A 12583-nucleotide genomic window follows, 5' to 3' on the forward strand; every position below is an offset into this window, starting at 1 on the left:
TTTCCTTAGCAGTAATAACGACATAACACTGAATTTAAATCTATTTTATTATAGAGATCAGTTTTTAACAAATGGAAATGTATCATCTGTTCCTTAACTGTGTAAATAAAATTAAATTCCTTTGAAACTGGAATCTGCAGGCATAGGTATTCTTTAATCAATATCGTATCATCTCCTAAAGTAGAAGCCATCTTGAGGAAGATGGAGCTTTTGATTTTTTTTTTTGAGGAAGATTGGCCCTGAGTTAACATCTGTTGCCAATCTTCCTCCTTTTTTTCCTTTTTTCTCCCCAAAGCCCCAGTAGATAGTTGTATGTCATAGTTGTACATCCTTCTAGTTGCTGTATGTGGGATGCCGCCTCAGCATGGCTTGATGAGCAGTGCGTAGGTCTGCGCGCAGGATCAGAACCGGCAAACCCTGGGCCACCAAGGCAGAGCGTGTGAACTTAACAGCTACGCCACCAGGCCAGCCCCAGAGCTTTTGATCTTAATACCAATATCTATATAAAATGATATAGATGAACAATCAGTTTTAAATAGGAATTTCCTTGTGAAAATTCTCTCATTCTTTACCCATTATTCACAAAGGACTGGTATGATCAGTCCTGGGGTTTTTACAACTCGGACAACAAAGATCCCTAACGCATTATGCTACTCTGATCACAAATATTTGTCAGTACCTCATTTCAGTACATGAAAACAGGCACCTAAGAAATCTTGGCAGTAACCACCCTCGTGTCATCTGAATCCATCTAACCTGCTAGCATGTCCTTTAAACAGCAACCTGTCTGAGCGTCCTTCAGAAGCACATTTACAATATCATAAAATTTGTGTTCGTATGCTAGCTTGTAATACAAGTAGACATCTTCACAATATGTGAGTAACTTCTTGAGGTTTTTCACAACTGTGTCGGTAGGCTGATGTTGTTTACATCTAGACAAAGAAACATAAGAATGTACAGGTTAAGATACTCTATCTTGATCGAGGGCTGTCAGCTCTGACACTTATCACTACCTACAGAGGAGACGGTGCTGGAGTATCTAAGTTATCTAAGATTAGTATTAGGGGGTGCTTGATAACCGCTGAAATTATTTCATTAAAAATGAATATCTTAATGCTCACCTTTATTAGAATAAATTCAGTACTCTAAAGGAGACCTCTGATGTTAAAGATTTTGGCACCTCAGGCAGGCTGAGTAGCTATCTTCGCTTTTTAAGTACAGAGCACCATAAGCAAATTGTTTTCATTCATCTGTTTGCCTAAATGTGTTAAAAGATCTCTTTATTTGGGGGATTCTTGACATCTCTTTGCCATCTCAAGCAGAGGGGTAGCTATAGGCAGTGTTACACTTAGCCATAAAATTCTTACCCATGCCTTATCTCAAAACAGAGGCATTTTAATACTTACTTTTTTGAAATCTCTTCAAATATATTGGATCTTAATAACCTTTGCTGCTTAAATTCTTCCAAGTAATTAAAGTCTCCTTTAAGAATCACTTGTTGGTATAGAATTTCAGCCCAATCAGGAACAAAGTCATAGGCCTCCGCCACAATAGAAGCCTTAAAGGATGGAGGGGAAGGAGGACACCATTAGAGCCTATTTGACTTTAAATTGAAGGCAAATTGTTCTAGAAAACAACTTAATACTATATACTCATACAGTGAATGTGATCATTACCAATTATGTTAAAAGGCTGTATGTATTAGGGTTGGTGAAAGGTTTGCTGTTAGTTTGACATTTCCACTCCCTTAAACCTCCAAACACCTTCCTTCAGTGTTTTTAATCTTCCTCACAATAGGTTAATAAAACTGCTGAGAAAGAATACTTTTCTCCCTAATTCAACTGTATAAGGAACAGTGAAAGGGCTGATTCCTTCATTACCATCTCTCCTCATTAAAAGGCTAGAACCAGCCTCCCAGAAGCCCAGACTCCCTATGCTATCCCAGGTGCATCATTCTAGAAACACTAGGGCTAAGAGATGCTTATAGGACACTAGCAGGGATGTTCCTCTGAACTTCAGCTGTCTAAGGGGCAAAGGTATCTGCCTCTCTGCTGGCCTAACAGGGTAGGGGAAGGAGACATTACTGTCTCACCATTCTCCAACCTCTGCCCAAACAATATGCTATTAAGAAATACTACCATGGAAAGGCAATTTGATGTATCAGATAGCTAAGTCAGGAGAACTGAGCTGTCCTGGTTCTGTCACTAGCTCTGAGACCTTAGGCAACTCACTCAACTTCTGGGTCCCTTGAGAAGCACAGCAGGAGAGAGGATGCTGACTAGATTTTTCTTCCTTGCTCACCTGGTAGAACCGAGGGAGGGCCATGATACAGTCCATCAGTCTGTGGCGGCCCAGGTTGATGAGCATTGTGTTCTGGCCAGTGTTCAGAAAGTGAATCTGCAGTGTTATCAACTTGGTGAGCCGGTGACAGCGCAGGGCCTGTCGCACGCAGGAGTCCTGAGGGACAAGGGTGGAGGGAGGCGCAGGTAGAGAAAGACTTTGTTGTCATCATCTCTCCTGTTGAACCCTCCAGCAACTGAATTCACCCCTTCTGTCCCCAGCTGGCCCGTGACTCCCTCCCCCTTCACTTGGAGGAGCCCAGAGACAAAATAATTCCTGCTGCAGACACCAGGCCCCAAGGCCAGTCTGGAATAAGACGTTTCATGTTACCTTGGCATAACTCTCTGCTGCATCCAGCATGAGAGTCAGGGCCTTCAGCAGCAGCTGCTTCAGTTGGTGCCCATCCTTGAGGCTGTCCTCTGCAGGGGAGTAAAGGAAACCTGTTGGGTGTGTCTGACTCCCAAGGCTGGCTATTCTCACCCCACTCAGAGTGATGGTGTGTTGGACTAGAAGCATTCCAGCTCATATTCAGAGAGAGGCAGGTATGTCTCCCTTGGGTAAAGGCCAGAAGTACACACACTTGGGAGTAGGATTCAGTTCCCCATCTAGTTCATTTCTCTCTGAAACATCAAGGCATACTGACATGGCATCAACACATTGGTTCCTGACGGATAACACCCTGGATGCACAGGCTACAAGAGGGCAAATGCCTTCCAAGTCTCCTTCCCTCTCCCATCTGCTCAGCTGGGGCCCTGCTGAGAAGCTATTAGAAGCTGAGAGGGTATTAGTCAAGCTCATGGGCTCTTGCCCTTCTTAGCCCTAAGACCCTCCCCTGGCCGGCAGTGCTGCCCTGGGGGTGCTGCTGTGACCTCTGCTCACCCCAGGGCTGAGACTCAATCAATTTCAGTTGGATGCAGGCAGCTGCCTCATGGTTCTCCCCGATCTCACGGCACATGCTGAAGCACAGGGCAATCATGTTGTGCTTCTCACTGTCCCCAGGGCGGCAGCGTTTGATGTAGTCGAGTAGGGCTGTCTTCAGGGTACCACTCTGCCCAGAAAAAAAGGGAATACCAAAGTCTCAACCAGGTGCTGCAAGGCAGGCAGGATTGGCCAAGTCTCTTGGTTCTGAAAATTCCTTAAAAACTCCCAAGAAAAAAGACAAGATAAACAAAAATAAATAGAAAAGTTAATGCTATCCTGAGTATAAGAAAACAGGCACCTCCTCTCTGCTGGTGGGAGTGTGAACAGTAAAACCTGTCAGAAGGGAGAAGCCTTAAAAATGTGCACACATGTTATTTTAACAATTCCACTTCTAGAAATCTATCTGTAAAATAATAAGCAGAGAAAAGTGCTAATATGGATATAACAAGGATATTTAATAGCAAACAATTAGAAATAATCTAGATGTCCAAAATAAGGGCTAAGAGAATACCATGTAACCATTAAAACTGATGTTGATTTGAGAAATATTCATGACATGCTTATTGTTAAGTGAGAAAAGCAGACTATTTCATATCTGCACACCATGATATGTTTTGTTAAAAATATGTAAATATGTATGTATATGTTTGTGGGTACGTGTGCAAAGAAAGGGCCTATACCAAATTGTTAGCAGTGGCTGTCTCCAGATGGTAGATAGACACAGAGGGTTTTTTTCTGTGTTGTTCTGTTTTCCAAGTGTCTTAACAGTGAATATGCATTACTTTTGTAATCATAAAAAAAGTTATTAAAAGAATATTTAAATGTAGAAACAAAAATGCCTCAAAAACAATTTAGAAACCCTCTGGGGGGTCCTAAAGGTGTACCTATGTCCAGGACTTGCTTCTCTGCTGACAACTGGACTGGTCTGTCCTGAAACTAGCCCAGCATTGAGGAGAGTTTTTCTGCTTTGTCTTTTTTTTTTTTTTTTGGTGAGGAAGATCAGCCCTGAGCTAACATCCGTGCTAATCCTCCTCTTTTTGCTGAGGAAGACTGGCTCTGAGCTAACATCTATTGCCAATCCTTTTTTTTTCCCCCTCCAAAGTCCCAGTAGATAGTTGTATGTCATAGTTGCACATCCCTCTAGTTGTATGTCATAGTTGCACATCCCTCTAGTTGCTGTATGTGGGACGCAGCCTCAGTATGGCCGGAGAAGCGGTGCGTCGGTGCACGCCTGGGATCCAAACCCAGGCCGCCAGTAGCGGAGCACGTGCACTTAACCGCTAAGCCACAGGGCCGGCCCTCTGCTTTGTCTCTTAACTCTGCTTGGCTGGGCCCACATTCCCAGAAGCCAAAAGTTTTACCTCGATTTTTATATCTTCAGAGGTGAAATGGGCTGAAACAATGAATCAGCCAAATGAATGACTTGGAAGCAGGCTCTGTGAGGGACATGCCTGATGTCACATTGCACGCTGAGGCAGACAAGCGCCCAGAGCCCAAAGGCTTTGGCACATCAGGCCTTTGCTTCCAAGCCTCCTTCCTCTGATGTGAGTCGTCATAAATAGCTCCATAGCTTTCCAGGCCCAGGCCTTGGCATTCACTTCCTAATAGCTCTTGGTAACACACTTTTTCATGGTCCCCTGAAAACTCTCCACTCTAAAAGCCCTCAAATACAGCCTTCCAAGCTGGTCAATCCATTTCCACTCTCAGGAAGGGTTTTTGCCCCTGCCAGAGTAGGCATTCAGACAGCAGAGGCAGGTGACAGAGGCTGAGGTGGCGGTGCACAAACTCATTTTCTTCATTACTTACCATCTGTCAGCATAATCTGAACTCTAACTTTAAGCTACTGGTTACAGTATATGTCCTAGGGAGGTCCTTAATTCCCTCCCTCCATATCCCAGGGGTCCATCCCGAATGGGAGTATTCCTGAGAAAGTCTGAGACTCCTGAATGTCAGTAGTATATGTCATCCTGGAGCTCAAAATATTGTACACCTACCGGATCCAACTTCTTCCTCATCAGCACTTCAAAGTAGTGCTTTTTATGCAGCAAATCAAATATGTATGTCATCTCATTGTACCTTCCAATGCCCGTGAGGAGACGCACCTAAAAAGGGGAGAGGGCAGCCTGCATCAGCATCACTTGAAGTTCTCTGAGCCAGACCACTACCCTGATCAGTTTGGTTGCTTTCAGATGCCGACTCCAGGGGGGAGAAGGGCTAATGGCCAGGGTGCCATCCTTAGCTCATTCCTTCCTTCCCTGTCTCCCTCCCTCCCTTCCCCGTACCCAACAGGGGACCTCCTCTGGAAGATTCAGAAAGCTAGTCATAGGGACACCACTGGCTGCTCTCTCCTCTGTTGTCCTTAAATGTGACTATCAAGTGCTGAAGTGCCATCCTCCTGGGCAGGCACTCTTCCTTTTCCCAACACTCCTTGGTACAGTGCCCAATGGCTGGCTCAGCCACTGGGGTCAGTTTCAAGCCTAGAGAATTTGGGGAGGCACAGGAGGCTTGACTTTTCAGCTCATTTCAACTCAGATAAGAGGTAGGTTTGAACCTTGTTTTGGGAGGAAATGCAGCTGTCTTAGCCCTCTAGAAAAGCTAACTGCTCTGGCAAAGGGGTATAACAGCCCTGGAGCATGGCAGGGATCCCTTCAATTTCTACTCTTGTGCTGATTCTGATAGAAATCATAACCTGAAGCAGAGGGTTGAGCTGCCCAGCCAGCTATCAAGTATGTAGTGGTATTCAGATGGGCAAATTCCCTAAGACCACATCAGATCTGAACTGGTCCCCAGCCTATCTGCTCTTTCAAAGGTTTCCTCAAGATGAAAGGTGGGAGATGAGGGAGTTACTTACCACCAGTCCGTACTCTTCGTTGGGGGCCAAGTGGTTGTCTGTGAGCAGCCGAGCAGCCTGCAAGACTCGGATGATGCCCTCCATGTGGCATGTCAGCGTGAAGCAGTGATGGGCCAGGATCAGCAGCTCTGTGGCTGTGTAGGTGGGGCACTGGTAAGACAGGATTATGAACCCTGGCCACCCACTGTCTAGCTCTGTACCTGAGGGGGGTAAAGGGCCTGGTACAGACGGGGCCTGTCTGGAGACGGCTCTCCCACCAGTCCTCTGAGATCCCTGACCTCACCAGCTCTAGCTCTGAGGCAGCCCCCTGATCATGTCTAAATTCTTCCCTGTCACAGTACAGGGATTAACTCTCCTGAAAGACAATCATATAGTGACCGCATTTCTAAAAGGTCCAATGAATGAGAATAAGGAACCCTTGCTTTCTAAAGGTGGATAAACTTTCTGCAGACAAAGTGATGGAGTACCTGCCAACACGAATCCAAGGGCATTCTCTGTATCTCAGTGGAGAGTCTTAGGGCCTAACCAAGTGCCATTTGATGTTCTCCTCTTCTACTGGCTTTCCAGATTACTGAACGATTTGACTACATACAAATTTAAAACTATTACACACAAACACTCTAAGCACAATTAAAAGATAAACTGGGGAAAATATCTGCATGTTGAAGACAGAGAGTTCCCAGCCTTAATCCACGCTGTGCCCTCTGGGCCTTGGCACCTGTGGGGCCCTCCCTAAACCTACTGACTACTGAGCAACCTTGATTACTAATCCTTCAGGCCTTGGTTTAGACATTTCTTCCAAAAACCTTTCTTGACTCCATCAGTCTGGCTCTTACTGTGTATTACACCCAAGTCTGTGAGCTCCAGGGACCAATGCTTCCCTTGTTCCTCACATCCCTGGTTTTTAGAGTACCTAGCACACAGCTGGCACTCAGTAAAGATTGTTGAACTGGACTGAGAAGAGACACAGAAGGCGATTTTAAAAATGAAACTGTTCAACCTTTTCACATTTCCATTTATTTGTTCACTAAACATCAGTAAAATGCCTTTTGTGGGGCTATCAAATTTGCCAAGTGGAATGGGTTCCAGGAAATGATACTCACACACTCTGCTTAAGTGGGTATGAAAAGTGAATTTTTTTTTTCTGGAGTAAAAATTGGCTATATATATATTTATTTATACATAAAACCTTAAAAATGGGCACACTCTTGAATCAGGGATTTATCACAGGGAAATAATCATGGATGTGCACATAGATTTGCCTATAAGGATGTTTGTGACAGTTAAAAACAGCAGAAAATTGGAAGCAATCTAAAGCTGCCACAATAGGGTATACAATTTTTAATTACATGTAAGAGAAATACTGTGTAACCATTAAAAATGATATAGAAGCATATTCAATGTCTTGGAAAGAGGTTAATGACAGCATATCAATAAAGTAATTAGAAACAGTATGTACAATATAATGCCACTTTTGAAAAAAAAAACCTATAGACTTGCATAGAAAAAAATCAGAGGGACACATACTACTGAACACCTACACTGAACAAGACATTGTAGAAAGTGAGCAGGCTTTGAAATCCCACAGACTGGGTTCAAATACCAGCTCTGCCACTTAATAGTTATAAACTAATCAACTTCTCTAAGCCTCAGTTTTCCTTTTTGTAAAATAGGGACAATAATATCCTCTTTGCAGGGTAATGCCAGAGTAAAATAAGATAAGTACGCCAAATGTTAAAAGGTTACCTTTCTGTGTGATTTTAAATTTTGGGCTGCTTTTCCATATATATTTTCTGAACTTACGGCTTTCTACCAAGAACTTATAAACCATGCAGGAGGCATAGGGATCTAGAGCAGAAACAAGGATCCAAATTGAGTTTTGGAAAGACTAACTCAAGAAGACTTCCTGGAGACCTGCTTGGGCCCAAAACATGTAAGAAAATTACAAGAACTTACTGCAAGACAATTCCCCATGGGGAACGGAGGAAATCTTATCCAACAACTTCATGCCTACCAATGTGCGGTCTTGACACAAAGTGGTCAGTTGAAGAAAAGTCTGGCTTTCCTCTGCTGGGCTGAATATCTGCTTATGTCCTGTACAGAAAGATGTGGAGAAAGGTACTGGTTTTACCTCAAGAGAACTGAGGGAAAGATAAGAGCCCAATGCCAGGAGGCCCACTCTGCCTGGGCCTGGGCACCAGGAGGTAATGCCAAAGGAGCTCCCAGTGCAACTCTCCTCTTGCTGAGCTCAAATACCTTGGCCTAGTGGTCATCCTACAGGACAGCAGGAGTTCATGAGCTCAGAGAAAGGCAGAGCTACTCTAAGCAAAATCACAAAACAATAAGCAAACAAAAAGCAACAACAACAAAATAAATGCAATGTGTTCTTACAAGTTCAACCTGGCAACTTAAAAGGGCAGCATGCAGGATGGATATGAGCATAACATCCAAATCCTTAATGCTGGCAATGTGCGAATGGGGTCTGAAAGGCTGAGGAGGCTGGAGGGCAGGATACCTGCTCCTTCTGATGGGGTCAGCAACTCCCGGGTCACCTCTTCGGCCACAAGTTCAGCCACCGTGTCTGGCTTGAGGCCCTGGGTGCTGATGAAGGCTTCGGCTCGCTTGCATCTGTCAGGCTGCTGAGAGGCCAAGATTGTGCGGAGCATGGCCTCACCATCCTGGGCGGCCACATCTGTATAGGAACAGCCCAACTCCTGAGAAGAGGGCAGAGCAGTCAAAGCCATCATTAGGAGCCAGGAAAAAGCTAGCAAAAGACAGCCCTTTTTCTGAAATCTCATGCGGACAGACTCCATCATTTTCTGAGCTTAAAGATCCCTCATCCTGAGCAGGAACCTTAGAAGAAGCAAGCACTGTTTTCTAGCCCTTTCTATCACTTTGCCAATGGGCCAAATCCAAGCAAGAGAAGGGCTTGTCTTCAGAAAGTGTCAGGTGACTTGTCTCTTGTTGAACACTGGGCTTTTCAAATGTTATGAAATGTAAGAAAGTTGAATAAAAGGCAAGAGCCTCTTCCTTATCGTTCCCACAGCAGCAGAGAAACCGACAATTTCCAAAGAAGTCTCTGCACCTTACCCAAGGCACAAGGCTTTCGTGCTCGGCTGTTTCTCTCGTGCTCGTCCACTTCACTTAGAGTCTACTGTTTTTCTCCTTCAATCAGCACAAAGCCACCAACAATTCCTGGCTGCTCTGGCTCCTGTCTTTATAATCATCACATTCCATTTTATTTTAAAACTTGTTCTGGGCTCTCCCCCACGTGGAAAGCTCCAAACAATCCTGAAGCAAAACTTAAAATATTAGGGCTAGAAGGGACCCTCGTGGTCAAATCATTTATAGATCAAGAACCAGGAGCCCAGAGAAGGGAAATGTCTTGCCCTAACTTCTGGTTGGCTGACTGCAGCCAGGACTCAAATCGCCCTGGCATTTAGCATAGTGTCCTCCCCACTCTTTCCCAGGAATGGATTTATAGGCCAACATCCTGACAAGAGCTCTACTACCAGGTCATGATTATCATCTGAGGGGCTGACTTGGCAATGTCCAAAATCTACCTCCAACTTCCCATTCCCTCCCTCTCAGAGGGAGCTTCCTGTGGAGGCCTCACCCTTGGGCACATACCTTGGCAAGTTCATACAGACAGAGGACCTGCCGGCAGTAGTTCTTCCCATGGAGGCATCTGCTTGTCAGAGTTTCCAGATTAGTCACCACTTCATCACTGGGGGGCAGCATCACAAATGACTGACTATCCAAACTTGAAGCTGGAAGCAAATACAGATCTGAGGGGGACTTTAAGCTGACAAAGTAAGGCCTGTCCCCGGTGCCCTCTGACTCTACCTCTCCGCTCACAGCTTCCTGCATTGCACCCCCATGACTCCCTTTGGGTCTGGGACCACTTCTGTCAGGGCTCACACCCCACTTAAACTTCCTTCATTGCTTTCTTCCAGGAAATCCTAGCCCAAGATACTTCAAAGGCCTCACAGGTTACAAAAGTCTCAAAGCCACCTAATGAACACTAGAGATCACCACCAAAGATGCCTCCTAGACTATCCTCCACACACACCCCCTCTCAATTTCCCCTCATATCAAATACGTCATCAGGTCTAGACTGATGTATCTCCAAGAAATCTCTCCAATCACTGCCTTTGTTCCAGCCTTCATCACCTTGCATTGAAGAGGCTGTTACTGTCTCCTGCTGCCAGCCTCTGCTCTTCCGCAAGTCAATCTTTCAGATAATCAGTAGGATCTTTTTAAAATGCAAATCACAAAAATTGAGCATCATCTGGATAGATGCCTTAAAGGCACAGTAAAATTAAAATCCATTCCTGATTTTTAAAAAAAGGAAAAAAAGCTCTTAGCCTGAAATATAAGAAAACAATCTTAACTTGATAAAGGGTTTCTATTTGGAAAAAAAGTAGAAAAGAATATTTATATAACACTGTTTCTAATAGCAAAAACAAAATTGAAAAATTGAAATGTGTATCAATAAAGCATTGTTAAATAAATCACAGTACATCCATGTAGTGGAACACTGCAGCTATTAAAACGAATGAGGTCAGGGCCGGCCCCATGGCTTAGTAGTTAAGTGCGCGCGCTCCGCTGCTGGCTGCCCGGGTTTGGATCCCGGGCGCGCACCGACACACCGCTTCTCCGGCCATGGTGAGGCCGCGTCCCACATACAACAACTAGAAGGATGTGCAGTTATGACATACAGCTATCTACCGGGGCTTTGGGGGAAAAATAAATAAATAAAATTTAAAAAACAAAAAACAAATGAGGTCAATCTATGTATACTGACAGGAAAAAATGTAAAACAATATCATATAATTTCATTTTTGTAAAAAATATTGTGTGTGCGTGCGTACACATATGGGCAAGCCTACATACAGAAAATAATGCATACCAAGCAAGTAAAAGATATTCTGGGGAATGTGGTGGAGGTGGTGTTGAATGGGTAAATGACTGTCACTTTTTACTTTATGAACTTCTGTATTGTGTGATTTGTTACACTAAGCATGTAATACTTTCGCATTTAAGATATCATGCATTAAAAAATATGCTTTAAAGACAAAAAAGTAAAAAGCAATTGAGACCATGTTATTCCCCTGCTTAAAATCCTTAAAATCCTTTGGGGGTTCTAGTTCTAGGTCAGGTGGAGTAATAAGCTCACTCCACTCTGTCTCTCCCACTGAACTCAATATAAAACCTAGACACAGTGCAGGCAGCACTCCGTGAGGACTCTGAAAAGTAAACAGTAGCAGGAGGACTGAAGACGACCAGAATTACCATTTCCCCCCTAGTAACCTCCACGCTGAATGCAACGCTGCCTGAAACCCAGAACCAGGCACTAAGGTTCACAAAGAGAGAGGGAGTGCTCCATGAGAAGCCTTCTAGAATGGCTTCAAGGAGTAGGAAAGGGAACTCCTAATGCCCATTCTCTCTCATCCAAGCTCCTAAGCAATCCCCTGGCTGTGGTGGTATAGTGGCAAGAGCCAAAACTCAGAGAGGAACCTTCTTGTCAGATCAGAAGTGCTCTGGTCACAAGAGGGTGGAATGAGCCCCCTCCTTTATGCATTATCCTCCTGTCAGTTGGCCCTGGATGCAGGCACAGTCAGGGAAGTGCATCACAGAATGGGGTAACTAAACCTCCAGCTTTTGGCCAGAAGACTGAAAAGGGGAGCCTCAGAGAACCAGAAAGTACCTGAGAGAGAGAGTCAGGAAAGCAACACAAAGTTGTTTATAAAGACTAGGGCTCACTCCTGGCTTTGTATGTATGGATCTGACCCTAACCAGCATAGCAAAGACTCTGAGAACTGAATTAACAGAGACTCTACTACCCAGGTCGCAGACTGAGCACAGGATGGCACACACACAAGATGGATCTGAACGGCACCACAAAGAATTTGAAAACTGAACTGATGTTAGAACCATAGCCCATAGAAAGTGGGCTGGAACTTGTAGCCTGAATCTAACCAGGTCAACTCTCTGCTAAAAATAATGTTGACATACTTCACAGGATTTAAACAAGACCCAGAGTCTCATAACATACTTTTCAAAATGTATAGGATGCAACCCAAAATTACTCAGCATACAAAAGTGCAGGAAAATCTCAACTCATATGAGAAAAGACAATCAACAGATGATATCCAGCACTAAAATGACACAAATGTTGAAATTATCTGATAGACTTTAAAGCAGCTATTATACAAATGTTCCAAGAAGCAATTATGAATGTTCTTAAAATAAACAGAAAAACAGAAATTTTCAGCAAAGAAACAGAAGGTATAAAGAGGAATAAAATGAAAATTTTAGAACTGAAAAATAACTGAAATTTAAAAATCAAAGAAATGAAAAAACTCAGTAGCAAAATGAAAATGCCAGAGAAAAGAGTTGTCAGTGAAATTGAAGATAGAAGTTGTCCAATCTGAACCACAAAGAGAAAAAAAATCAGGAAAAAAATTG

At 43.9% G+C, this 12583-nt stretch overlaps 1 protein-coding gene across 5 annotated transcripts in view; it reads right to left on the minus strand.

Annotated features, from left to right (window-relative positions):
- Positions 1-530: 530 nt before the first annotated feature.
- Positions 531-12583, minus strand: part of SPG11 (SPG11 vesicle trafficking associated, spatacsin) — an 82980-nt gene continuing 70927 nt past the window's right edge. For all 5 annotated transcript variants that reach the window (XM_058541475.1, XM_058541473.1, XM_058541474.1 and 2 more), the window contains 10 exons: positions 9743-9882; positions 8628-8826; positions 8069-8206; positions 6113-6246; positions 5256-5363; positions 3220-3388; positions 2671-2759; positions 2302-2457; positions 1407-1558; positions 531-932 (listed from right to left, as the gene is read on the minus strand). In XM_058541475.1, coding sequence (XP_058397458.1) covers positions 752-932; positions 1407-1558; positions 2302-2457; positions 2671-2759; positions 3220-3388; positions 5256-5363; positions 6113-6246; positions 8069-8206; positions 8628-8826; positions 9743-9882 — 1466 coding nt within the window. In that variant the 3' untranslated portion in view covers positions 531-751. The remainder of the gene's footprint in view (positions 933-1406; positions 1559-2301; positions 2458-2670; positions 2760-3219; positions 3389-5255; positions 5364-6112; positions 6247-8068; positions 8207-8627; positions 8827-9742; positions 9883-12583) is intronic.

This window comes from Diceros bicornis, chromosome 5, assembly GCF_020826845.1.
Source record: "Diceros bicornis minor isolate mBicDic1 chromosome 5, mDicBic1.mat.cur, whole genome shotgun sequence".
In the NCBI taxonomy this organism is placed as follows: domain Eukaryota; kingdom Metazoa; phylum Chordata; class Mammalia; order Perissodactyla; family Rhinocerotidae; genus Diceros; species Diceros bicornis.